Below are 27915 nucleotides of genomic sequence, written 5' to 3'. Positions count from 1 at the left end.
ATGTACAAACTATCAAAAAATTACTTAAAAAAGCAGTGTATGACTCAAAGGACATCTATCTGACCTTGTTGGAATACAGAAATACACCTTTAGGTCGAGGTATTCCATCCCCAGCACAACTTCTGTATGGTCGTAGGTTGCGAGGGCAAGTGCCCATGAGGAATAATCTCTTGAAACCCAGAATACTTGTAGACAAATTTAGAAAACACCATACGCAAAGACAACAAGTACAAAAACACTATTTTGATAGGAATGCTAGAGATCTAATAGCATTAAGTCCACATGACAGAGTGATGGTGCAAATTGATAAAAGAAACTGGGAGCCTGGTGAAATAATAAAAATAGACAGATATCGACCAAGGTCTTATATTGTGCGCCTAGACAAAGATGGCAAACACTTCATTCGTAATCGAAGATTTTTAAGGAAGTTTGACATTAATAGATTTAGAAACATACAGAATCACTCAAATGAAGTGTTAGATCAACCAATTGAGGAGAAACAGGCTAGTGAACAAGAGGAAAACATGGAAAGCTCCAGTGGTAGAGAGGAAATGAACTCAGAAAATGAGGAGTTGGAAGATCGGGAGGTGAACGGCAATGAGGCTAAGGACTTGACAACTCGAGCAGGTCGGGTGGTCCGTAGGCCATCGCGTTTCAAAGACTTTGTATAAAAGGGGGAGATGTAATGTGTTGTATTAGAAATATTAAAATGTAAATTATTAGTGAGTCCGCCAGGTGGCGATCGTTGCTGATGCATCATGGGAACGGTACCTGAGCGCTCACTTTGATTGTAACGACAAGGCAATAAACATAACATACACTTTAAACTCATTGTTGGTATGTTTTATGTCTGCGCATTCTGGGAATTCTGTAGCATATTATTTGTCGGGAGAATTGTGTGTTAATGCTATTCGGTAGATTCGTTGTCGGGCTTCATACATTCTTGTGTGTTTCCCTAGATGTATTGTATGTTCCAAGGAAAATTAAAGAGTTATCTTGTTAATTTTGATAGTTGTCTTTGTTTAGTCCCTACTGAGATAAATGGATTCCCCCTTCTAAACGTCTGCTCTATCAAGCATGTTTGTTATCAATTTGTCCCATCGAAGAAATCACTAAAGTTCTCCGTGTTAACTTGTTCATACTTTTTATAATTTCACGCCAATCATAAGCCATTAATATTTCTATAACATACGCAGAATCACAACTGTTGTCTAATGCGATGGGCCATGGAGTTGAGTGAATATGATCTAACTTTGGCTCGTGTAAAAGGAAAAGAGAATGTGGTTGTGGATTTTCTCTCAAGGGTTCGCAGTGATGTGATTACAAATAATGTGACATCGAATCAGTCTAAGCCTGTGGAAGTGATTGACAAAATCATAATAGAGTCTCAGGACACCGATAAAATTTTCACCACCCATTAAGCGTAAAATTCTTTGGATAGAAAGACCAAACGACATGGTAGATATGCCTATAGAGAATTTCAATATTATCAAGAGTGAACTTGTGACAATTAACCAAGTACATGATGACTGTCGAATAATTAGAAGATGTGTTGGTGAAAGTGCAGTCAATCAAATTATTTTGACACATCATTGTCACCCCCTTTCTGATCACATGGGAATCGCCAAAACATTTTCTGCAGTTAAATGCTATTTCTACTTTTTGAAAATGTGGAAAAGGATAGAGGAATATGTTGTGTGTGCAAGGTGTGCCAGCATAACACTGGCACACCTTGCACACTCTAACAAACTCTTGCTCCTTTGTGACGATTGTTATAATCGTCACAAAGGAAAAGCCCCCGTCCAGGATTTTAGAACAGTGTTGCACCCCATGGTCAAAGTCTCTGTTGATCTTATAGGACCACTCCCAGTATCAGAACAATCAAACCACTATATACTCATACTCATTGATTTATTTTCAAAATATGCTGAAGCCGTGGCCATCCCCTCCCAAAATGCAAACACAATCGTCAAGGTATTCTTTTGCAATTTTGTCTGCCAATTCAGTTGCCCGACCATACTAATATCGGCTCAAGGACCAAATTTGACATCTAGTACAATGGAGGAAGTGTGCTGAATGTTAGAGGTCAAATGAAGAGTGACAACCACATACCAAACCACATCTAATGGCCTCATCAAATGGTTTAATAAAACAATTATTGAAATTATTGCCCGCATATCAGATGGGGATAATCGTAATTGGGATACCCACCTCCCAGCGGCCATGTTCGTGTAAAGAAACGCTGTAAATTCAGCCACAGGTGAGACACCCAATTTATTTATTTATTGTTTTGACCCTCCTCTTCCCTAACGAAGACAAGATAGATAGAGTCAAGTTGAACCAAAACATAGAGAGTTACCTCTCAGATCTTGTGGAGAGACTCGAGACTGCGCAGAAAATAGCATGTGCTCTAAGTGAGGAGAGCAAAAGAATGAGTCGGGAATATTGGAATAAACACTGCTCTCTCCAAAAATTTGAAGTAGGAGAATTAGTATGGCTAACATGACCTCTTTATGATCCTACCTAACAAAAATTCTCCGTGAAGTATTTGGGGCCTTTTCGCATAGTTGATAGGATAAACAAAGTGAACATAAAAATAAGAGGATGTAAGAATGGGGATGACCAAACAGTCCACATTGACCGGCTCAAGAGGTATGTTGGTCCCGAGAGCAAATTGGCTAATCTTAGAAAAAAAAAAAGGTGTACCCGAAAATTGCCAGCCAGAGCTGACAAGATACAAGATAACGAAGAGGAGGAACAAATTGAACATAGGGCATATAGACAAAGGGAAACTGTTCTACCAGAAAATAGTGAGAATCGTAAGGATCAAGGTGAGAGGGTATCTCAAACTGAGGATAGTTTGAGTGGCGGGTACAACTTGAGAAGGCGCCAAATCGACTTCTGTGCATTGAGTCGTAGGGACAACAACTATATATTAAACTTTGTAAAGATACAAAATGTAGCATATTGGTGAACTCAACATTACCCCCTCATAGTGTAAAAGTTTTCTGTTTGTTGTAAAAGTTAATAGAAGGAGGGGAAATATGTGGTCTGAAGACCATGTGTTCTGTTGCATAACTGGCTCTTAACCAGCTCCTTGGGTGGTTCATGGAGTAAAGGAGGGATGGACATTCTCGTGGTATGAAGACCACATGTTCTGTTGCGTAACCAGCTCCTTGGGTGGGCTACAGGGTAAAGAAGGGATGGGCATTCTCAATGACAACCGAAAAACCTAGATCAAGGAGGAAGAGACGGAGATCACACATTCTCAATGGAAGAAGTGGGACTTTTTTAGGAAGAAAGAAAGAGGAGAGAAGACATGTAGACAAGAAGGTTGCAAGATTGTCCTTTTTTTTTTCTTTTTGTGTGTTGTTTTAGTGTCTGTTATAGTGAAAAGGACAGAGTAGTGATCGGAGGGACTAAAATAAACTTTAAATTCTTTGCATTGGAGTCACAGTGTGTGTGATTTATTTCTTTGATGTTTCTTTTTCGTTTTGTTCCTGCATGGGGAATACTCCAAAGATCAAGTACTTCCCCACAGTTTGTAATTTTAATCGGTTTGGGAATTTGCAATGCAATAAAGGATTTTAAGTGGAAATGGTCTTGTACATTCTTTTTATTTAATTTCTGGTGTTTTCAAACGTGTTGTTTCTTTGATGATGGATTTTACAATCTAAAAGTACTTGAAATGATAGAAGTGTAAGATTGATGTTTATATTCTCCAATAAAGTAGATCGTTTTGATATATATAAAAATTAACTTTTAGTTCTTTGTGACCTAAATGCAGAAATCTAAAAAATTAATAAAAATTTCAATATTAAAACAAATAAAGTATATAGTAGAATAAAGAAAATACAGAAAAATATAATAGAACAACATGAACAGTTATTATTTTTGACGTTAAATATATATAGATACTTTGTAGTATATTTTAAAATATTTTCATTTATAAATTTATCTTATTATATATATAATAAAATGTATTAAAATTCTATTTAATTTAAATAATACTCACCTATACTACAATCATCTATATTTATTTCACAATTTAATCCAGTAAATCCAGGTACACACAAACAAGAATATTGATTAATTCCATCAATACATGTACCATTATTCAAACAAAGTTCTTCAGAACAATCATCAATATTTATTTCACATTGCTTTCCTTGAAATCCAGTTGGACAATGACATATATAGTTATTTTCTATATTTATACATGTTCCCAAATTATTGCATGGCTTGATTTCTTCACAAATATTAACAACTAAAAATAAAAATGATTAAAAATTTTGTATTTCCATCCAATATAATTTATAAATTATATAAATTTAATTTCTTACAATAAATAAAAGAAAATATTTACATTAATATATTATTGCATACATTCAATAATGATACATTACATTAGTAGATGAAATACAAAGATTCTGTGCTCTGGTTAAAAATTCAATGACTAAGATTATGGATTAAAATATAAAAAAAAAGTTTTCATGATTATACAATAATTTATATTACTTAATAATTATGTAGACAGAGTGGTTTTATTATAGAGTAAGCATTAACTTTAAAGATTAATAGCTGACAACCTATTTGACAGATAATACATTTTAAATTAAGTTTTAAAACTCAATCTGCTTTAATATATTTTACTTGATTAAAGAGCAATGGAGAAAACATGTTTATGATAATTAATTAATTATTTTATTAAAACATTAATATAAATGCTTAAAATAAATTATTGTTAAAATAAAAAAAACAATTTGATTCCATTATTGTAACAATGAAGCATTTCAATTAGAGCAAAATACATAAGAACTAGTGATGTAACGAATATTCGGTTACCACCTGGTATTCGGCCTATTTTTCACTATTCGGCCGAATACCGAATATTTAAATCACTATTCGGCCGAATACCGAATATTTAATTACTATTCGGCCGAATACCGAATACCTAAAAACAGGAGTAAGAAATAACAAAAACACAGTAAATTAATCATTTTGGTAACTTTTATTAATGCTGAACATTAAACTATAATTATTAAAGTTAATAAAAATAGCATCTAACTCTAGTATTAAATTATTTCGTAGTTAAATAATATTATAGCCTTTATCTAGCCTGATATCTTATGGCATTGATGGCGTGTAGGTTAGAATGTATCGGGCATTAGTGTTATTGTTTAGTTAATTATGTCATATTCGTATTCGCATATATTTTAATATTTATACGATATTTTAAAATAAGTTACGAAACGTTTGGAACTTATCGTATTTAATTAAAGAATTATTTATCTATTTCTAGAAGTTGAGTAACTAATATATATATATATTAGTTACTCATCTTCTAGAAATTTATTTATTTTATATATAAAGCAAAGAATGAGCATTTTTCATTATATACAAAAGATAACATTTGAAATCATGTTAATTTTAAAAATATTGACAAAAACAATAGCAACAAAATATCACAAAATAGAAACTCCCCAATAATATATTTAAACTGTTCCACAACTGGGGAGAAACTAGACCATATTATGTCACCACTAAAGTATATCCTTGGGGTACTATTCAGTCTACAAATACGTAGTAAAAACAAAATTTTAGTGCTTAATTAAAGAGTTAAAATGATCAATTGCAAATAAAATAACTTATAAGTTATAACTTACATCTAAATACCAACAACTGCCGAATCATAGCGAGCTATTTACGGCTATTACATAAATTGTAAACCAATTTGGCAGTAAAGGTAGATGTTAGGCTTCATCTCATATTAAGTTTAATAATTATAATTTAATTTAAATAATTTAGACCTACTGGAAGAAAAAATCCTAGTGACAGCGAGCCAATAGAGAGCACGGTGCGCGATCCTTGCCATAATGCGGTTTGCGCGCCAATTTTCGTACGTGCATTAATCAAGCCGAATAATTTGGTCAAATATTCGGCCATTCGGCAACGCTTCTGGCCGAATATTCGGTATTCGGTTGAGGCCGAATATACTATTTGTTACATCACTAATAAGAACATATGTAAAAAAACTAACTTGTAAGACAAAAATCATTTATGTGTATTGTTATTACTTTCCCAGTATGGGAATTGGTCAAAAGATTTTTACATTTTTGGACTCAGGGAACCTTGAAATGTGAAGAAATGCAAAAAAATTTGGAGTTTTTTCTGTATGTATGGATATTAATGCATGTATGTGTGGGGGCATGATTTCATTTAAACTGAATGAATTAAACAGATATTATTTTCAAATATATATCAAATACAAGATATTTATTTTAAGTAAAACTGACTTAATTATTTTACTGTGTTGTGAATTATTTAATTTTCAATTATCATCATTTAATAAAAATAATTAAGAAAATTCTAAATAATTACCTGTACAATACTGTAAAATATGAGCACCTTCAACTTTAGTTGTAAGACCAGGAGGACATGGAATGCATTCTTTTTGTTGAGATTTATTTTGATAAGTTCCAAGTGGACAAGGATCACAAGGAAGAAATCCAACATCAGAATATGTTCCTGGTGGGCATGTTGCTGTAAAATTAAATATGTTTAACAAACTATTTTGATTTGTAACTACTTTTCTTTAAAACTCATAAATTTTAAGAAAATACTATTATTTTTATTGAAAAAGGTTATCAATTCATTTCTAAGGTTAAATTTTGAATTATGTACCGATTTAATTGTATAAATGCTAAATAGTTAAATATTACTAAATATGCAAGGTTATATCTAATTCTTATGAAATCAAGTTAACAAAAGAATTTGAAATAATATATAATATATAGATAAAACAAATTTACCCTAAAACCTTGGCTATGAGTTACCCTCATGTATAAGTAGCAAAAACAAAAGTTGTACAGAAATGTCGACTCTTTTGGAAATGAGCGGCTCTCACATATAGGCCACAACCTGTACCCAAGGTATTAGGTATAAAAAGAAATAACTTTGGAATAAAAACCAATAAGAATGAAACAGCAACAGGAATAACATTATTTATATAAATCTTACTGTGTTATGTACTAGAATTAATTGTATGCTATTTTGTTTGTCAGTTTTACAATTGTTTTAAAATTATTATTACTGATATACTTTACTGCATTTTTCTTTTTTTACTATAATTTCAGTTTTTATCAATAATCAGGTTTTTCATAAATTAGTTGCTCTGTGCATAGATGACATGCAATGAATTTTATGAATAGAGCCTTGTCTAGGCCACAGTCTACATTCAAGATTTTAGGGTATTGTGGTATGTTGAAGTATGCCATTTTGTTGTTTTTTTCTCCCTCTAACCAACATCTTTTATTTTTCTTCCTTTTCTTTGTTTTAGGGTTGGTTGGCTGGATTGGTTGGTTACTAATAGTTATTAATCTGTTCAGCTATTTATGACAAAAGCCAGCAACTATGTCAATGGGGTATGAGATGCTTTAATTGGAGAGTGAAAAACACAGGCTTTGTGGGAAGAAGAAGAAAGTTGAGTAATATGGAACAGCATAAATATTTGTTTATTCTTTGTGTTTTGAGTAGAGAGGAATGGAGTGATGACCTTTTATGTTAGATCCTTGATGTATTTCTGTCTAAGAAAACAAATATTGAAGAGAAGACTCTTTTGTTAACTACACAAAAGCTTAGAAGAAAGTAGATATTTGTTGGAAAGTAACAGAGAACAGAAATCTCAGATCTGAGTGATTTAGACAAAGGGCACTTGTTACAAAATTTATTTAAACTTTCAGAAATTTATAGAACATGCTGAAAATAGTGTCTTTGTGTATCTATGCAGCTCTGTGTAATCATGTTCAGACTGAAACTTGTAAATTGCTTCAATAATTTTGAGAATACTTTCCTCAGTTTGTGTTTAGTCTGGGATTGGTCTCATGTACTTTTTCTTTAAATATTTTGTATAAATTTACCTCACTAATGTTTCATCATCTCAGTTGAGCTGATTTTAAGTGGAAGGAACACTGTATATTTAAAATATCTAATCAATAAATTACAATATTAATGTTATAATTTTTACCATGAATTTTTAAATCTAAAAATTTAATTTCTATTACATAGATTCTTTATTTTTAGTTACTCACTAGTACAGTCTGATAACGATGTTGCTCCAATTGTCCATGTTGTTAAACCAGTAGTACAGTTTTTACAAGTTTTCTGTCCAGGTAAATTCTGGAAAGTGCCAATTGGACAAGCTTTACATGTTTCTAGTCCTGTTTCTGAATATGTTCCCAGAGAACAAGATCCTTCCAAAAAAATTAAATAATAATAATAAATTGTAATTTAACTAAATAAAAGTAAATTAAAATAACAGATTAAGAGTAAAATATCATTATTTAAACTTTTCTGATAATCAAATATTTACTAGATTTATTATTGAGTTATATTTTTATTAAATGAACTAAAATCAAAACCTTTTAAATTCCAGAAATATATTTAAATATTAACAAATTACTAACATTTTCACTCATTTTGAATGACCGTAATCAGGCATATTCTAAAAACCAACAAAACCAAGCAATGCTTCGGAATTCCATTCAAAATATTTTAAACTGCTGCGCTATTAAATAAAAATGTATCAGCACAGCTGACAATTAAACCTATAAATAATTTATAACACAATATAAATTTGTGTTATAAATGTCAACATATATTAAAAATGATAATGAATTCTATCAATGGAGGCATTTAATGTCTTTAAACTACTCAGAAATAACAAAGATCCAATCAATTTGCAAAGTGTTCTTGGAGTATACTGCATCCTGATCACTGACCAATTTACACTAGATATATAGATTACACTCTCATCATTCCAAAAACGTAAACTGTTATCCAAACATTCATACTATCAATTACCTTATGGTCTCACTTTGAACTTGAAACAAGAACACCAAACAGAGATGCATTTCCTAGACATCAAAATAAGGTGCAAGGAGATGGGTTTATCCACCATGGTATATAGAAAACCAACCTTCATTTCAATGTTCATACCAGCACATTTACATAATACTTTCACATTTAAATTAGCAAGCTTTAAATCTTTAATAAAAGGAGCACATATCTACTCATCTTTCATTGAATTAGAAAGTAGAAAGGAGGAACTTAAGTACATTAAAAACGTAGCAGTGCAACATGATTACAGTGCTAAAGTCATTGAAGGGCTCATTAAATAGTACTAAGCATACACAGAGAAAAAAAAGAAGAGGTAGCCTGCTAATACAAAAGTGTAACATACAACAAACTGCTAGCCTGTAACTACAGTAAGATTGCAGAACAAGAACAATTTCATTGGCATAAAAGAGAAGTCTGATGATCTAAACCTTACTCAGAAATAATGAGAACATCTACAACAGAAATAAAGTACCAGGTGTATACTTTATACATACAATGGATGATAGAATAGGAAAGAGACTAGAATACATTGGGGCTACTACTAGACCCCTGTATCAGCATCTCTAATACCTAACTTTGATATAAAAAGAAACAACAAACCTTCACTCTCTTATCCATCCTAGCTTTGCAGATGGACATCCACACACACCTGAACTAAGCAAGACTTACATAAATATGAAAAATATTAAAATTTATAATATAATAAGGGACTCTATCATTAACTATAAAAACAGCAACTCCTTGGCCCATGCTTGGAAGACATTACACAAGATTGAAAAAACTACACTGCAAAAGGCAGACATGTCACTAATGTAATGGATGTGGCAATATGCCATATTAATGTATATATTAGATATAAGTTTAGTATTAAGTTTTCTTTCTTCTTTGTTCTTCCTTGCATTTTCTCGAATTTCTATTAACATTCCTTCCTGTGGGTGGGGTAACCCTTTCCACAAATCATGCTAACAATGAGAAGTGAAGTCCCTGAGGCTACTAGAACAATAAGGAGGTTCATTCTTGGGTCAGATTGTCAGTGAAGGTAGATGTGCGAAAGTTACGCTCCTGCTCGTCATTTTGGAAAACAAAGGGAGACGAAGGTGGCCTACAGAAAGAGAAAGAATCCCACTAACATAAAGAGAGACAGACAATGTCCTTTGTATAAGGAGAATCTTTGAAGAGATCCAAAAACGATCAGAAAACAATTTAGTTATGAGAAACAATTTAGAGTGGTCCCCTATCAAAAGAGTGTCAATACCAAACAGAGAACCCAGATATTCCTTATAACCTCCTCTATCAAGCTAAAACTTCTTGCTATTCTTCCTTTCCTTTCTAGTTTATAATTTAGTGTAAGTTACTTGTAAGATTACCAGTCTGTCTTTTTTTATTTGTCATAAGTGTGTTCTTTTGTTCTGTATTCACTCGATTCCTCGCTCCAGTTTGGGATATTGTATAACATTAAGAGTTGGAATCCAAAAGAATCCTGTATATTGCTAATCACATGAAAAAAAAATAATTGTTGTTATTTTTTTTGTGTACTGCCTCTCATGGACTATTGTACACTTGTGTGACTATCACATGGACCAATCAAAACATCCTACATTTAAAGACTCTATTGCACATGACAGTCTAATATTTGAAATTAAAAATATTCCAATACAAGTGTTGTTCTACATTCAAAAGACTGAATAACCTGAAGACAATGGCTTTAATATCACAGGAAACGTTTGTTCTTCATTTCTAATTAATTCATTTTATGCTGGAGTTTGGGTGTATTGTGCAAGTTTAATTAATAGGTTAGTCAGTACCTTCTGAGTTTCACTAGATTGACTTAAGGAGGCCAGTGTTGAGATAGTTAAATTTTGTTTAATTTTAGGAATAGAAAAATATGTTATATCATATAGGATGTTCACCAGGACTAATAATAATCCAGTTTGATTTAAGGAATAATTTGAGGAAGACAATTTGAAATAAGGTTTTATCATAGTTTGAAATATACAACAAATTGATGGAAAATTAAAGGTAAATTATTTGTAGTAAATTCCTCTGTTCAAGTTAAGTTATGACATTATTACATGTTATATTATTAATAATGTAGAAGCTCTGGAAATGTCCTGTAACCACAAAATATAAACCTTTTCTCAAACAAGACAAAGGAAAACTAGACAATGTAAGTCCTAAGATCAACTATCTTTGGTTCGAATCGAATTTAATTTGATTTTGACTCATTCCACAATCTAAGCAAAGATCTTATTATACTTATTAATGAGTAAACAACCACTTAGAAAGTGAGGATGAGGAAAGGCAATCAATTGGAATGGGTAATCAGGGACAGAAAATAATAAAAATTCTAAATTTCAAGGACAATAGAGTTTCTTCCTCTGATTTCTCATAGTGTCAGACCTTACTTGGTTGCATTCTCCACTTCACCCTCTGTCTCTGGACTGACATCACCTCTTCTATGGACTTTTAATATCAGCCTGGTGCAGACAAAACAGAAGAATCCTTCTCTCAGAACTCTTTTTTACAAAAGGTGAAACATAAGATTCACAGTCTTGCTCTATTATGGCCAGAACATTATTTCTGTAAGCTTGTTAAGCTTGTTGTTGTTGTTTTTTTTTTTTGCTTAAATAAATTGGGACAATTTTTTTGTAACTATTGAGTCTATCTCAGTGTCTATCACATCCACAATAAATCTGCACTTCTTGTTTGTTCTGACTTGAGAGCATATTCAGCAATCTCACAAGTGTTTTATTTCCAATATATCATTTTAGCTGATTTAATAGAAAAGTATAACTACTTATTTTTATTCTTACCTTTACATTCTTCTATAGATTTTGCATTTTTATTTACGGTTGATGTTCCACTTGGACATTGCTTACAGGATATTGTGGCTTCTTTATCTTGAAAAGTCCCCACAAGACAAGATAAACATTCTTTTGATGTTTGATCATAGAATGTACCTTGCGGACAATTTACTAAAAATAATATATTAATATATTTGTAAATGAACTAATTTTGTATTCATATATTCATAAATCAATTCATTTTCAACTTTCATATAGATTCACTAATTCCTTTATACAAATTACCAATAAATAAAAAACTAGATTTGTAATCTTGTTATTTTGTATAATTATGATACTTGTTTGAATAAAGTTATCTCATATATTGCTGTATAAAAATATAATTGTAAAATTTATATGAAGACACTAAACACAGCTTACATACTTTTTCAGCAACTAAATTTAATCAAAATAAATATTTTCAACTGATTGATAAGCCTTTGTCAAGTTACAGAACAAAATTTAAATAAAAATTTTATAAGGCATGTCCGAAAAGTAAAGATATATCACATATAAGCAGAAAATTAATGTTTTGATGCATATGTTGACAACAGTTGATTTGACCTTGAATCTTTTGCACTCTTTTTGCAGTCAATCATCATTGCTATGCTAAGTCTGGTTTGAGTAGCATGTGTTTACAATGGCTGCACCATTCAGAATCCTGCCAAATGTGAAGTGTGCTCTGTCATGAATTTTCTCAATGCAAAAGATGAGTGCCCAGTAGATATTTCTGTTTATGGGAACTTTATGAATCAACAAAATGTAAGAAAGTGGTGCCATGTATGCTCTAGAAACAAGACTGATGTTCATGATAAACACAAGAGTGGAAGGTTATCTCTGATCTCTAATGAACATCTTCAAATAACTGAGGAAGCAATTCATGCAAATCACTCTCACAATAAGAGAACTGCATGAAATTTGTACCCAGACTTAACAAGTGTTTGGATAATGGCAGCAATTATGTAGAAAAATAACACATATTCTAATAAATAAGATATAGTAGATGTTTGGTCAAATAAAAATGTTTTGAATGAATACTAGCTGTTGTATTTTTACTTTTTGGACACACCAAATATTTTTGGAATAAAATGTTCTTTGATATAAATTACATCTTTTTAAACATTTTATTCCAAAAATAGAATATCTATTTAAATTTCATTCTGTACATTTGTTTTAATTAAGTTCATTTCTGGAAAAGTAGGCTATGTAAGGTGTGTTTAGTGTCTTCGTATAATGTGAAGCTTAGACTATTATTGATATAGAATTTAATAAGCAATTACCACAACTCATATTTCGGATAATTTGTCCAATCTCACAATTTGGAATACTTATAAATTCAGTGGCATTTTCAACTGGAGATATATGTGGAATATAATTAGATAACATTCCGAGATTTGTTACTTGAAAATCTTGCAAATTTATTTTAATTTCTTCATCTGTAAGTTCATCAGATGTTTCTTCACATTTCTAAATAAAAATTATTACAATGAAATTAATATTTTATTATATATTAATTATATTAAATAATATTAAATACTGTAAACTAATGTAATCTATAAAATAGTAACTATTGATTACAACTTATGGACAATTATTTATAAAATCTATATTATTTTTTATTTTCTATCCTGAATCCAGGAAAAAGTTTTAGAAACAAATATATGTATAATATATGTGTCTCTTATCAATCTTTAATTTTTAAAAAATCACATAAAAATTAATTGCACAAATTTGATGATACAATACTACTTCAGTGTTCATTGAAAGCATTTTGACTCTAGACTAAAGCCATAATTGTTCTAAAGATGAAAGTATTTTAAATAAAAGACTTTAATATAGTAGTACTGTATTGTATTATAAGCAACTCAACACTTTCTATACTCTTTACAGCAAAAAACTTTTTAATGGAACAGTCATTTTTGGCTCTTTAAGGGACATGAGTTAGGTTTTTAAACTATTCTAAACTCAAATATTGTACAGAGTATTCTGCACTGGAATGTTCAAACAACATAATATTGTTTAAAAATTTATACATAGTATTCCAAAACGTTCAAATGCAACATGACACCAATTAAAATATTCTACCATTACAACATTAAATATAGAATGGAATAAAATATAAATAACTGTAGACACCAAATACTAGTACAAAAAGCTAAGTCACACAACTATCCATTGGTGTTATAGAAGAATATTTATTTTGTAAGTATGTAGGTTTTTTTAAACCTCTGATGGACCTTGAAACAAAATCAAGTGTAAATAACAAAATGAATTTATTACCAAAAGTTAGATACAAACGTGATTACTTTTTGACATAATCACCGTGAAGATTGAGGCATTTGTTATATCTGTGGATGAGCTTTGCAATCCCCTCTTTATAGACTGTTGCCACCAGTGGCTTGAAATGGGCCTTAACGTTATTTTGAAGATCGTCATTAGTCTCGAACCTCTGCCCTCTTAGCCATGCTTTCAGTTCAGGAAAGAGGTGAAAATCTTCACACATTAAATTTGTGAAGACTTCCACCTTTCAGATTTCCACCCGGCTTGGAACTTTTTAAACACCCAATATATAGCCCCAATTTAGTGCTGAGTGACTTACACCTCTAGTTTCACTATTTTTATAATTAATGTAATTGCACTTAATTTTTGCATTTTAGATCTCAACTACTTCCAATGTTCTTAGCTTTTGCTCATTGAATATCTTCTTTGTTATTCTTGTTTAGTCCCAACATGGAAACATCTCAGGCTCACTAGTAAACTAGGCTAGTACAGTACTATATTTGTTTTTATTGATGTCATACTAGTGTTCTTTTATTCTTAATTGTATACATTTATGCATACAATTTTCATTACAACTGACTGTGAAAGGGCATTATTATTTCCATAATTATTTTTTTTCAAATAGGTTTGACTCCTTATCAATATGAATAAACGATCACAGAAAAGAAACAGTGATGAGAGTACAAGTACTATTCCTCAGGTCTCACTAATACCAAAATTTTCAATTCAAAAGAGACCAAGACTGAAGAAGAATCAAAAATGTCTAATGATAAGAGTCATCAGTTCTGCACTTAAGCATTATCATTTGAAAAGTAGGCATTATGTTAAATGTCAAATATATAAAAATTCCCTGAAATTGTAAGACACTACTCAAAAAAGTCACAAATTCCACCAACTGCCAAAGATGGCACCATATTTTGAAATGTGCTGGTAACAAACCATTTAAAACAATATCACATTAAATGCAAAAACATTTAAATTATCGATATTGATCATCATAAAAAAGTACAAAAATCAATCTCAAAAATAAGAACAATATTATGTGGGTTAAACAATAACCTAGGAAACAAAATAGGTGATCTGATGATATATGTATATGATAATGCAAAAAGTTAACACTTTTGAAATTTTCATTCCTTGCAAGAGTGATAATATTGTAAGCTGCAACTTCTTTTTTTATATAATGAAAATCAAACATCTTGCATTCTTGACAATATTAACTGTCAATATTTGATACTGGCCTCTCACAAGGAATTTTTGTGATGTATTGTGCAAAGCAATCAAGATTCATTGGTAAAAGTTTTAACTGAAGCTATTCCATCACTTTCACTGAGGTGTGTTGTAAGTGTAGCTCACACATGATTAGATAAAATCTACATCCTCACAAAAGTAATCAAAAATATGGGGAAAAGTGGAGCAATATTTCCTTGGCACAAGTGAACTAAATTGTTGAGGAACTAAAGAATTGCTGTATTCTGTAGATAATGCCTGTAGTTCTATGGTTGGCAATCACACAACAATAACGAATCTTTAAATTTGCAACTTTTCTTGTTACAGATGGAATGTCAATAAATACAGGGTAAAAAATCAAGTTCATGAGAGTTATATAAAAAATTATAAAAGTAACAACTCACCTTAGAAAATTATTATTACTTTCATTAAAAAAATGCTGTGCTGTTCATTGATTGAATCTGGCTTTAAAATCAATCTGTAACTGTGTCAATAAAATGAGACATATATTTCAAGAACTTTCCATTTCCAGTATTTTGTATTTTTTTTCCATATGTCTGAATTACATACTAGAGAACTAAGTCAAATAGCAGAAGTAACTGTGCCCTCGTTACTATTGCCTATTTATTTGTAATTCACTGGTCAGAGTTTTCATTTAATTTATTGAACTCTATTTTAATTTTTTGGCAAACATTAGTTATATATTTACAAAAAAGATGACAATAAAGAGAAGAAAGATAAGAAAAAAATGAAAAAACAGTTATGATGACTTTCTAATAAATATCAAAAATATCAGATTTTTATGTTTTATGGGCAACATTTTAAATGTATTTAGTAAGTACCAAAAGAAACTGCAAAGTGATAATATAACAATACTAGAAATTAAAGGAAATTAAATTAATCTTATATAAAATCAATTTATTAAAGGAATAGCCTTTATTGGGAGGTTGGATGAATGCTCAGCTCTTCACAACCAGATTACTACTAATACAGAAAAGGGAGAAATAACATTGAAAGGCATCATGCTACCAAAAAATCCATCACAATAATTAGCTGATCATCATAAATGTTTCATAAAAAAGAAATTTATTGAGAAATTTAAAGCAGTATTTATTAAGGTGGCAAACTCCTTAAGAAACTTTTTAAATGATAGATTTTTGAAGTTGATGAAAATGTAACAAAGATTTTAAAACCTTTCGTTACTCTCCAGAGTTCAGCAGATATTAAGAAAGTCTGTAATATTTTAGGACAAGACAGATTTTGCTCAACTGGGAATAGAGAATGCTGAACTTCTTGAGTATGACAGCATTTGTAAGTACAGAAAATTATCTCTTAGTACTCTTTAACTGATATTGATAAAATCTGAAGAATATAAAAATATGTCTAATTTTTTGACAAGAATTCTTGCTGCAAAGCCACATTTAGCTGCTGTTGAAAGACTAAGTGTAAGACTATTAAGTCAAAAAGTTGAAGTATAAATATCGATACAGAACATGTCAACTTATATATTTATCACAATGTGGCTGTCGGCCATATTGTTATATGTATTTTAGTTATATTTTTTTATTTATCTTTATATTTGATTCTTTCCTTTTGTCATAACTTCTTCTAGAAGTTTCTGTCTTAAATCTCATTGCCTTAAGGAGGGATTACCCCTTCTCAGAACTCTTGGTTGAACAAAAGGGTAGGGGAATTATCGTTTCTCCGAATTTTTGGAGGAAACAAAAGAAAGGCAAGGACCAGAGGCAAAACTGCCAACGAAAGATTCAACTTCCGTTGGCAGTTTTGCCTCAACTTCAACTTTCATTCATTCTTGGTCAAGATCTCAGAGTGGACAGTGTTCCAAACCAGAAAAAGGGACAAAGGGGCCTGTGAAGCCACGGAAAACATAGAGGTTGAAAAGAACACAAATAGAAAGGTCGTAAAGACAGTGAGTATGACTGGAGATCTACAAGACACCTTTTTTTTTTTTTTCAAAGGAGAGAGGCATCTGAAAGCACAATATTGAAGAGACACCTTTCACATTGGTACCTACCACTTAAGTAGACCTGGGTATTCTCTATCTTCCTCTGTCTATCTGACATACTTCCCTAAGTCTCTGTTTCTTTTCTTTTTTTCTTAGGTTTAAGATAGGTGTAAGCTTAGTTGTAAGTCGGTCGGGTTGATACTGTATGTATACGTGAATGCTACCTATATTAAAAACTTACTTAAAGCCTGTTACCGGTGCACTTCACTTAAAAAACCGTTACTAACGTTTTCGAACTATTAAGTTCTTCCTCAGGTAACTGACGACCGTTAATCAAATGCAATTCAAATAAAATCCTACTGCATTCGATTAACGGTCGTCAGTTACCTGAGGAAGAACTTAATAGTTTGAAAACGTTAGTAACAGTTTTTTAAGTGAAGCGCACCGGTAACAGGCTTTAAGTAAGTTTTTAGTTCAATCCGGTGTAGTAGCATCCGACCGCTACCTATATTGCTTATGAGAGGACAATAGACCACCCTTTTGTTAATTAGTAATGTTAATATCTGTAAAGATCTGTACTAAAAGAACCGGTTTGGAGAGAAATAAAGGATATTTTGTTTGTACATCTGTTTTATGTATCCCTCTTAGTAACGTTTGTTTGCGGGCATTACTATCTCTCAGTATGAACAACCACAACAATATGTCTTCTTTGGCCCAATGGGATCCTCAATCAGCCATACAATTATAGCTCATCAAAAAAGATTGTTGAATAAAGATGATGATAAAACATGAACAACCATGGTACAAAAACATATTTCCAAAAGCAGAAGAAAACAAAAAACAAGAATGTTAAATTTCTCTCCTCTTATTACCTATCTGTGTAGCAATGATTTGTGTTATATAACCTTTGTATATGTATTGTGTAGCAATGCTTCGTGTTATTAATAACCTTAGTATTATTTTTCTAACAAATAAACAGCCATGATGTGGCATCTCTATCAAGCCTGCCACTTTTTGGTTCAGCATGACTTTGAAACGGACCAAAGTAGTCGTGTATGATTTTTATACTTACTTGTAAGGTATCCTACTCACTATCTGTGAACACATAACTTGCAACAGTGATATATATATAACAAAGAAGCTGTAAAAGAACTACTGAAAAAGAAATTTTAATTTTCATATTCATGTTTCTTGATTTTTATTTGTGACTTTTTGTGATCATTACCTTCATACTATTTACATTCATATATACAGTATTTAAATGATACAATCCATCTGTGATTAATAAAATAAAAAGTACTTATAGTATAGAGACAAATGAATAAATAATTATACTAATATAAGATTTGTATTATTGTCATTGTTTCCATATGTCTTTTAGAAAAGCTTAATAGCTAGGATTTATCAGCTTGGCCAAAACAAAACTGATATTTGTTTAATAAGAAAAAACGTTAAAATAAAGCTTGGAATCTGGCATTATCATTTAATGTATAATTTTGGTTTGGTTTACTACTGTACATAATTAATGTAGAAATGAAGCCATCCAGGAATCGCAAAATGTTTGTTTTATATTCAAAAATCATTTATGCCTATTGATTATTTTTAAAATAATATAAATTTATAGAATTTACATTTCTGATAAATTAAAATTACATTTTTGAAAATTTATACAAAAACTTTACTGAAAAAATTTGTACTAAAAACTTACTTCATCTTCACTATTCTTGCAGTCATCAGCTATTGCTACTGTCCATTTTATTTCAAACTGAAGTATATTATCTTCTTGATTAGTATTTTCAGATTGGTCATTAATTTCATTTAGAATTTCTCTCTTATTTCTATTAAATGAATGGCTTCCACATGTGACATTAACATTTTCATAAGTACAACTCTCAGGTGGACAGAGTCCCTTGATTAATGCATATTTTTTGAATGAATCAATAAACTTTTTTTGGATTTCCACTTGAATATTTGAATCTGGACATGTACCAGAGTAATATGGCATTTTTATAGAGTTTGTAGTTGAACGACGTCTCTTTATTTCTAAAAAAATTACAAATTATTATCACATATCACAATTAATGAGAACAGTTAAATTATTCTCTCTCTCTATAATTACATACATACATTCTGATAGCAAAATATATTCTAAGATAAAATAATAGTTGAAAGTGATATTCCAGACATACAGGGTGTCCCACATAAAACTGCCCCTCACTCACTGAGAAATTATTGTAAACTTCATAATTGGAAAAAAATGAGACAAAGGAAACAAAATAAAATTAGTCAAAGAAACTCTTTGAAAACTTAATTTTATTTACAAGACATTATGGAAATTCACATAATGCTTCATTTAAGGAAGTCTAGTTTTATGTGAGACATCCTATAATATACATACAGTATATGTAAACAGATTATAAAACAAGATGTGTCTGTAAGTTTATCATCATCTATATGGCTAAAAGAGATTATTACAAAAATCTTAAAGATTTCTTAGAAACTAGTAACTATTCATTTTCCTTCAAGAGTTAATTTATATTATTATACTGGTATCCTTATTAAAATGAGAAGTTTTTTTTTATAAAAATCTTGGAAAATGAAAAGCATATTCATTTTAAGGACATGTTTTTCCAATTAATTATATAGTCATATGATCAGTGTGTAATGCTATTTTTCACTTTAAACAATTACCAAATAATAAGAGTATTTTTTTGTCAATTCTGTATACAAATTATTTATTGCAGAATGATTAATATTTGCATAAAGTTTGACATCTTGTTAGCTTTACAATCTCAAGCAAATCATTAATTGTTAACAACACGGATATTTTTCTGTTAGAAAACTTCAATTCTTACCATTATCACAGGCAGTATAACCTTAAATATCTTTTAAAATTATGCAACCTCAAGAAAATTAACCATAAAATGAGAATATTAATATTTAAAAAGCAAATGAAATCATATAATTAGCAAAACATGTTTTCACAAAAATTATGCAGCTCATTATGCTCAAACAAAGCTGAATACCAATATATTAAGTTTATTTCCATTTGAAAAATTATGAAAATAATATATATATATATATTTGCATGACATAATCATATGCTAAATCTCTATCACAGTTTGAAAGCAGCTATATACAGGTATACCTCGAGTTACATCGTTTCGAGTTACGTCATTCTCGATTATACGTCGTTTGTCAAAAAAGTATATGGAAAAATAAAAATCAAGTTCAAGTCATTTTATTCGACTTTATATCCATCCGCCACAAATACTGAAGTTGTAATATCACTAGAAAAGCATTAAAAGCACATAAAATCATATTAAAATATGCACATTTACAGTAAATGTTAATATAATCATCATAAATCCTAGAGAACGAAACATGAAAACATCTGTGTTTCTGTGTTGTCGTCTTATTTAGTGGTCTTTAAGGGCTCATTATTGGTGTTTTCCACGGTAGTTCCAATATATACTGTTTGGCGTCATTGTCAGCGCCATGCGATATTGGTAAATTTAACATAAATTAGTTTATTTTTTACTATCGCAAAATAATTTTAATCACTGTATTTGTTATTTAACCTTAAAAAATCATCTTATTTTATAATGTCTTAGTGAAACCACATTCACAAATAAAGAGTCCACAATGTACTGTAAACATTGCCAAATTCTAAACATGTACTGTACATTTACAAGTATGTACTGTACTGTACATACACATGTATTCATAAATTTAGATTATTTTTTTTCTGTACTATATTAAAAACTACAATTTATTTGTTTGTAAGCTTAAAATAGATTCTTATTAACCATACATTATTAAAAATGCATTTATAAAAAGAACTGGGAATGGTAATTTGTGGTTTAGCCTAGTGGCAAGTAAATTTGACTTACGTCATTTTTCGATTTACGTCACCTCTCCTGGAACCAATTACCAACGTAAGGTGAGTTATACCTGTATAGGGATGGCCCAATATCACAAAAGAACTGATACTGATATCGCGAGTAGTTTTAAAGTATTGATATTGGTCAGTATCAGTAGTGGGTATCAAAACTGAAAATCTTTTCAGCTGTTGCTGTTCAATCTGTACTGTGCCTTCCAGTCGTTTTTACTACTGAGCACCGTACTCATTACAATGAAGGCTGAGTGGACCCCAAAAAAGCAATTAATATTTTGTTGCTTACTCCAGGAAATTGAATCGCAGCTATCTGGTTCAGAAGTCAGTACATTAGTCAGTACTTCAGTTTACACTTGTATGAAGCTTTGTGTACACAAAAGAAATCCCAGATCTACACTCCTGCTAATGGGCTTTGTGAGCACTACTATACATGGGATAGGAGTGGGAAAAAAATTGTTACTGAAGAGGTAAAACAGTGTCTGTATATTGAAAGTTCTTTATTGTGTTCAAATTTTACAAATGTCAGTGTAAACAAGTATTTACAAATTGTAGCTTATTTTAACCATCACTGATAGTCTTAATTGATTAACAAACTGCATCAAAGTACTGCATCATTTATAAATAGTAATCATAACTCTAAGCATATATAAATTCTGGAAATGAAATTTGATGTAATACATTTATTGAATTTTTGATTATTAATATTTTTTATATTACACTCAAACCTATTTTTGTGCGGTGGATAGGGACCGCATAAAAGAAAACACATTAAAAAAAATAAAAAAAAATCACACAAAACTTTATGAGTAGCTATAAAAAATAGTTTTCGCAACACAATTAAAAAGTAATTGTTTTTACGCGGTGAATAGGAACCGCATAAAAAAAGTCTTACATAGAAAATACACTCAAACCTGTTTTTTTGTGCGATTTTTTATTTGTACGAGAGTGGAAAATGCAACCGACGTGGCATTGACGTTGATGTCATTTCCGACAAACTTTTCTGTTTGGCTGATGATGCTGACATTCCAACACGTTGAACTTTTCCCCCAGCTGGGAATATCTGTCTCCGACTGAAATGACAAATTTTTTGAGACCAGAAAGAGTGAGATTTAAACTCCTAAAGCTTTCTACTGTGATATTTATAACTGTCAGATTTGTTGGAACTACAAAACAATCACGACGAAACTAAGGAAAGTTATTATTAACTGCACAAATAAAAAATCGCACAAGAAAAGACCACACAAACAAAAAATTGCACAAAAACAGGTTTGTGTGTATATAAGTTTAACTTAAACAAAAATTCCATTTCAGTTTCTGATTCAAATGCAAAATCCAGTTTAGGTCATATCTAACCTGTCTATGAAAAATGTAACAATACCAGATATGTTATCTGAGGAAAAGTATTGATACCAGTGTTGGTATCAGACCAAAAGTAGAAGGTAGACCAGAAGTTAAGGAAAAGGTACTTACATTTTAAACAGAAGAAAAATTGAAACTCAACGTTGTCACCATGGATAAATAATATTGATTAATAATAATAATATTGTTAATACTAAAGAAAAGAAGTTACTGTATGACAGTACCAAATATTCAAGCTAAATGGCTATGTTTTCTACAAGTCCAGACAACTGCATGCATATTGTTTTTGCACGTTACGTTCACACGTTGTGTTCAGATATTGAAGGAAAATATTGATACAGTATCAGCACATCCTAGTTATATAATTATACATGTAATATAAATCTCAATATAAGTTCTGTTTTCTTTATAAAGTTTAATTTTCTTTTCTTTTTCTAAATTTTATGTAATGCATCTCTAATTTAGTTCAAATAAATATAGTGGTACCTTGTACTTTAAATAACTCTAACTTTAAATGGTAAATTTGACAAAAATTTGCTTCAGTGTTCAAATGATGCTTTAACATTCAAACTAAGTTTGTTTTGTAAAAATGCACTTGAAGTGTAAACACAATCTGTTGTGTACCCAAGTTGTCTGTTATTCTTGTTCCTACATCACTCTGTATATTTTCAGTGATTTTTTTTTTTTTTGCTTTATTTTTGGTGTGTTTGGTTATATATTTGAATTCATTCTAACACAATTTGCAGTTTTAAAGCTGAGGATGTTCTAAAATATTGTCAATGTATCTCCTGTAAAAAAGGATGTTGGGGAAGAACTGTGGAAGGACTTTGCTCTCCAGCTGTCTTATTACCATTTTGCATAGGTTCCTTGAAATCAGGCTGCCCATGGGGACCCCTCTTCCCTGCATGTAGAGTGCACCATTAAATTGGAAAAAGGAACTGTAGCAGATTAAGTGGAACATCTCTAGTACATGGTGGTGTAGGGTGTCATCATCCATGATATGGAAAAGGATGTCTCTGAGTGCACAAAATCTGGAGGACAGTACCAGATATAATGTCAACACTTTTAATGACAACCCTTTGTCAACACTTTTAATGACAACCCTTACAGCTTAATCTTAGAACTCTAACAAGCCAACCACAATGAGGATGTTCTTTTAAAAGTACAAAAATGTTTCATGTTTGATTAAAAATATTTGTTTTGGTTTCCTGAATATAACATTTTCATTATTATTTTAAATATGGTATCAAATACAAATGATAGTTTTGTTAACACTAATAATTTACATAAGAATATATATATATATATACCTTAATTATTCAATTTAATTAATTAATTAAGGTTAAAAGATACCTTAATTTAATTAATTAAGGTCTTTTCTAAGCTAAGTTATCTATATCAGGGGTGGCCAACTTTTGTGTACATAAGATCTACTTTTTATCTTAAAAATGTGTCGTGATCAACTTGTTGTCATAAGCATAGTCTAAGTGGGGCGAGGAGATGCGAAATATATACTGTATGTTTATACACTGTGTTTCAGTGCGAGGTACACTCCCGCGAGCTATGGGTAGATAAGAAAAATATATGTTTAAAACTATTTTTTATTTTTTAAATCACTTACTAAATTTTCAAGATATAGGCTCATAAAGAAAATAAATTTCCAGACTCAACTTTTGATATTTGCAGCTATGAGTTCATTCCGTACAGGCGGTACCTAAAAAAATCTATTTTTGGAAACTTTTTCAAGATAGATTTTTAGTAACTTAAAACATAATTTAATTTTTTTATCAATTTCAATGTATAAGTTGTGGTACTATTTGTTCATAAATATGAAAAAGTTGTTATAAAAATGCACAGTATGGCTGATAATTTGATTACAAGATTTCACTTTCAAGATTTTTTTGGGCCAAGAAAATTTATCATGGAAGAATGATATAAGATTTTTAGACTTATTTTTTGCTAATCTGTCAATAATTCACTGAAGTCCACCTCGTACTGGAACACCCTGTATATCTATCTACGTAAAAAGCAACATAATTGTTTAATGGGCCAAAAAACTCACGTCCAGGGGAATTAAAACAACATGAGTAATTATTAACAATATTTATTAATTCAAATTAGCTACAGATAAAGACTGATTTAGAATTTATTTTATTACCTTAACATTAATGGGAGGACTGAGTTCACATGTCTCTAACCAAAAAATCATAATTAGGTGTATATCCTGACAAAGATGATAATAATGAGTCTTCAGTATGGGAATCAGTCAGGACAGAATGTTGTTTAGTCTTCGTTAACTTTAAGTATGAAAATGCCAATTCACACAGGTATGAAGATCCAAAACAAGAATAAATATATTCACTACATTTGGTGATACTGGGATATTTTTCTCAGTTGACGTATTTCCAAAAATCCAAAAATATAGAGGTCTGTTGCCAAAAGCGCTCACTTATCAAGTAAAAAGATAGGTAAGAAACACCACAATTTAATTTAAAACATAAAGAAAACATACTTACATTTTAAACAGAAGAAAAATTGAAACTCAACGTTGTCATCATGGATAAATAATATTGATTAATAATAATAATATTGTTAATACTAAAGAAAAGAAGTTACCGTATGACAGTATCAAATATTCAAGCTAAATGGCTTGAATGTTTTCTACGAGTCCAGACAACTGCATGCATATTGTTTTTGCACGTTACATTCATGCGTTGCGTTCAGTTACAAGTGTAACACATTAAGTCAAGACATCGTGAGCGATTGACCAAAATTGGCTTTGCGATTGACTGGTTGATCGCGATTGACTTGTTGGCCATCCCCGATCTATATCTTGACTTTCTATCATGCTAAATTTATTTTGAATTACTGTTCTAAACAAAGACATTATCAGAAAATTTCCATTGTTAATTGTGTTTTTATATTTAAAGTAAACATTGTAGCATTGTACTCAGGTAAGTACTAATTAAATATAAAAATGACGTTTAATTATTTAAGAAAAATGAATAAGATATGATTGAATAAATAATATATTTATATTTAAAAAGTGACAAATAAAGTTACTGTACTTAGAATAAAAAATAAATAATTTAAGAGAGAGTAATTTTAAAAAATTGATCATCGCATTTAATTTACATCATAGAAAACATGTAGCTTAAACATTATAGATCAATATAAAAGCAAGTATTTTGAACACATAATATGTGCTAATAATTTCTGATTAAAAACAATACTGACAGACAAGAAAGATGTGGATCTAAAACCTTATTTATTTTCTCAAAAAAAAAGTCATCCATATACAATTCTGACATAATTGTACATGGATGATTTCATAAAACAAAATCATAATTTTACTATGAAAATAATTGCTTTATATATTAAAAAAGAGTTTTACAAATTTGGTAATATAATGTATTATCAAAATTTTCATTAAAGAAAACCAAAGATTAATTTTACAAAAGTTTTAAAAATTAGTTATGAAAGTATTAACTACTTTTAACTGAAAATCAAAAAAAATCAATTCTCGGTATGTATTGTACGTGATTCTCACTAAATATAAATTTCTATAGACGTAATACATTTAAAGATTTATTCTATATAATTAATCCATAAACAGATTTTTATTATTCTGTTTTTAATTTTCTATAACTGGCATGAGAAAGAATCTGTAAAATCATTCTATTTATTAATAAAGAAATTTGATGCTAGCAAAATACTAATTATTATATTATAAGATTTATTAAACTAAATACAAAAAAACACAAAATACTTACTTCCGCAATCTGGCCATGGAAATACAAATGGCTGATTTTTATTTTTTAGATTTGGTAATAATCTGCCCCACTTGGCATGAGTACCTAACTGCTGGCAAAAATATTCTTTTTCAGGCATTCTAATAAAATCATATCCATCTTCACAATATACTTTACAGAACTGACCACCTCCAAGCCATTTATCACATACCAAAGCACCATTAAGTGGTGGTGGTTCATATTTACAAGCATATGCTAAAAAATTTGAATATAAAATATTATTTTTTAAATATTTACATTGCATATACAATATATAACATATGCTAATATAATTAACTTAAAAAACTTTATTTAACCTTTCAACTGAAATTATCTATGTAAATATTTTAAAATATTTGGTACAGTCAAATGAAACTCAGTGAAGAGGAAAAACAGAACAGAAATATTAGGTTATAACAGTACAGGTTTGAATAGTTTCCAAATGATTTATACAAGTGTCACACACTATTCAACTAATCAATGAATTATAGTATCATAGGTGGAGGATGGCTGTACTTTAAGCTATTCACATATGTTTGGTTCAGCTAATTGTCTATTTACATACCTTCTTCCTTAAAGATACTTCTTGAGCAGACCAAACATGAAGATCAGCCAGTGACAGATCAGGGCTGCATAGAAGTTGATGTATTGTTTCCTAGTGAAGGAGTGCTCCAATGTGACAACTGTTGCATGTGCCACATGTGGGCATGCATTATTATAAAAGATCATAACTTTGGTCAGCAATCTGGGCACTTATTCTTTATAGCATGACAGAATATTATCAGGATTTTGTTGTACTGATCAGCATTGACTGTCTTGCCCTGTTTCAAAGTCAATCAACAACAACCACAATGATAAAAAAAATTGTGCGCATCACTTTTCCAGCTAGCCAGCTTTCATTTGACTGCATCAAACAGTTACATTCAATTAGTATTTTATATATTGTTGCCTATAAATAATGCTTTATAACTGATCAATATATGTTAGGAGTGACTAGTTTATAAACACATGGCTTTAGGTATATAAAAACACACTCACTTTTACGAAAAGAACAAATGGTTTTTACATGTTCATAGTTTGATAATAACTTGGACACAGATACTCAATTTTTATAAAGAACACTATCAAAAGCTTTTGAAAAATACAGATAAGGTGAAAACACAATCAAAATCAAGTATCCAAGCAATAAAGTTAATCAAAAGTCTGGTAGAATATTTTTATATATGGTACACTGTGGCTAAATGCCATTTGTGTAATATATAGTTATATTTTATTTTGACTTAGAATATATTTTTCCTTGTCTTTCCTATTCATATTATCTTTACTTCCTGGAACCCTGACCTTCCCTGACCGGTGCTTAATGGCTTAACAGTATGTGACCCCATTATGGACAATAGGACTGTACGCAGCCCTCAGGGGTAGAACTAAGACAAAGGAGTCACTTTTGAGTCAGAGCTGAAGGAGGAAAGACGAGAAAGAGAGAGCTCCCGAATACGTCTTCGAGACCACGTGGGTGAAGACAAAGAGAACTTTATGTGTAGTGAAAGTGTTGACTGTTTTTTCGTCATTAAGAAGAGATTCGTCATATACACCGTTATATGTACCGTTATGTGCACCTCATCGCATTAGCGCCAAAATAGTTGGGTACCC

At 30.4% G+C, this 27915-nt stretch overlaps 1 protein-coding gene across 1 annotated transcript in view; it reads right to left on the bottom strand.

The window, feature by feature from the left end:
- The window catches only part of LOC136985251 (sushi, von Willebrand factor type A, EGF and pentraxin domain-containing protein 1-like), a 170256-nt gene that overhangs the window by 87397 nt on the left and 54944 nt on the right, over nt 1-27915 (bottom strand). Inside the window, 7 exon segments of the mRNA XM_067282503.1 lie at nt 4016-4267; nt 6382-6543; nt 8091-8252; nt 11712-11873; nt 13022-13208; nt 18926-19260; nt 26248-26481. Of these exon segments, the coding sequence (XP_067138604.1) occupies nt 4016-4267; nt 6382-6543; nt 8091-8252; nt 11712-11873; nt 13022-13208; nt 18926-19260; nt 26248-26481 (1494 nt within the window).

The sequence above is a fragment of the Centruroides vittatus genome, unplaced genomic scaffold, assembly GCF_030686945.1.
Source record: "Centruroides vittatus isolate TY-2023 unplaced genomic scaffold, ASM3068694v2 contig_956, whole genome shotgun sequence".
Classification (NCBI taxonomy): domain Eukaryota; kingdom Metazoa; phylum Arthropoda; class Arachnida; order Scorpiones; family Buthidae; genus Centruroides; species Centruroides vittatus.
The sequence above is the reverse complement of the archived record's forward strand: the minus strand, read 5'-3'. Positions and strand labels throughout refer to the sequence as shown.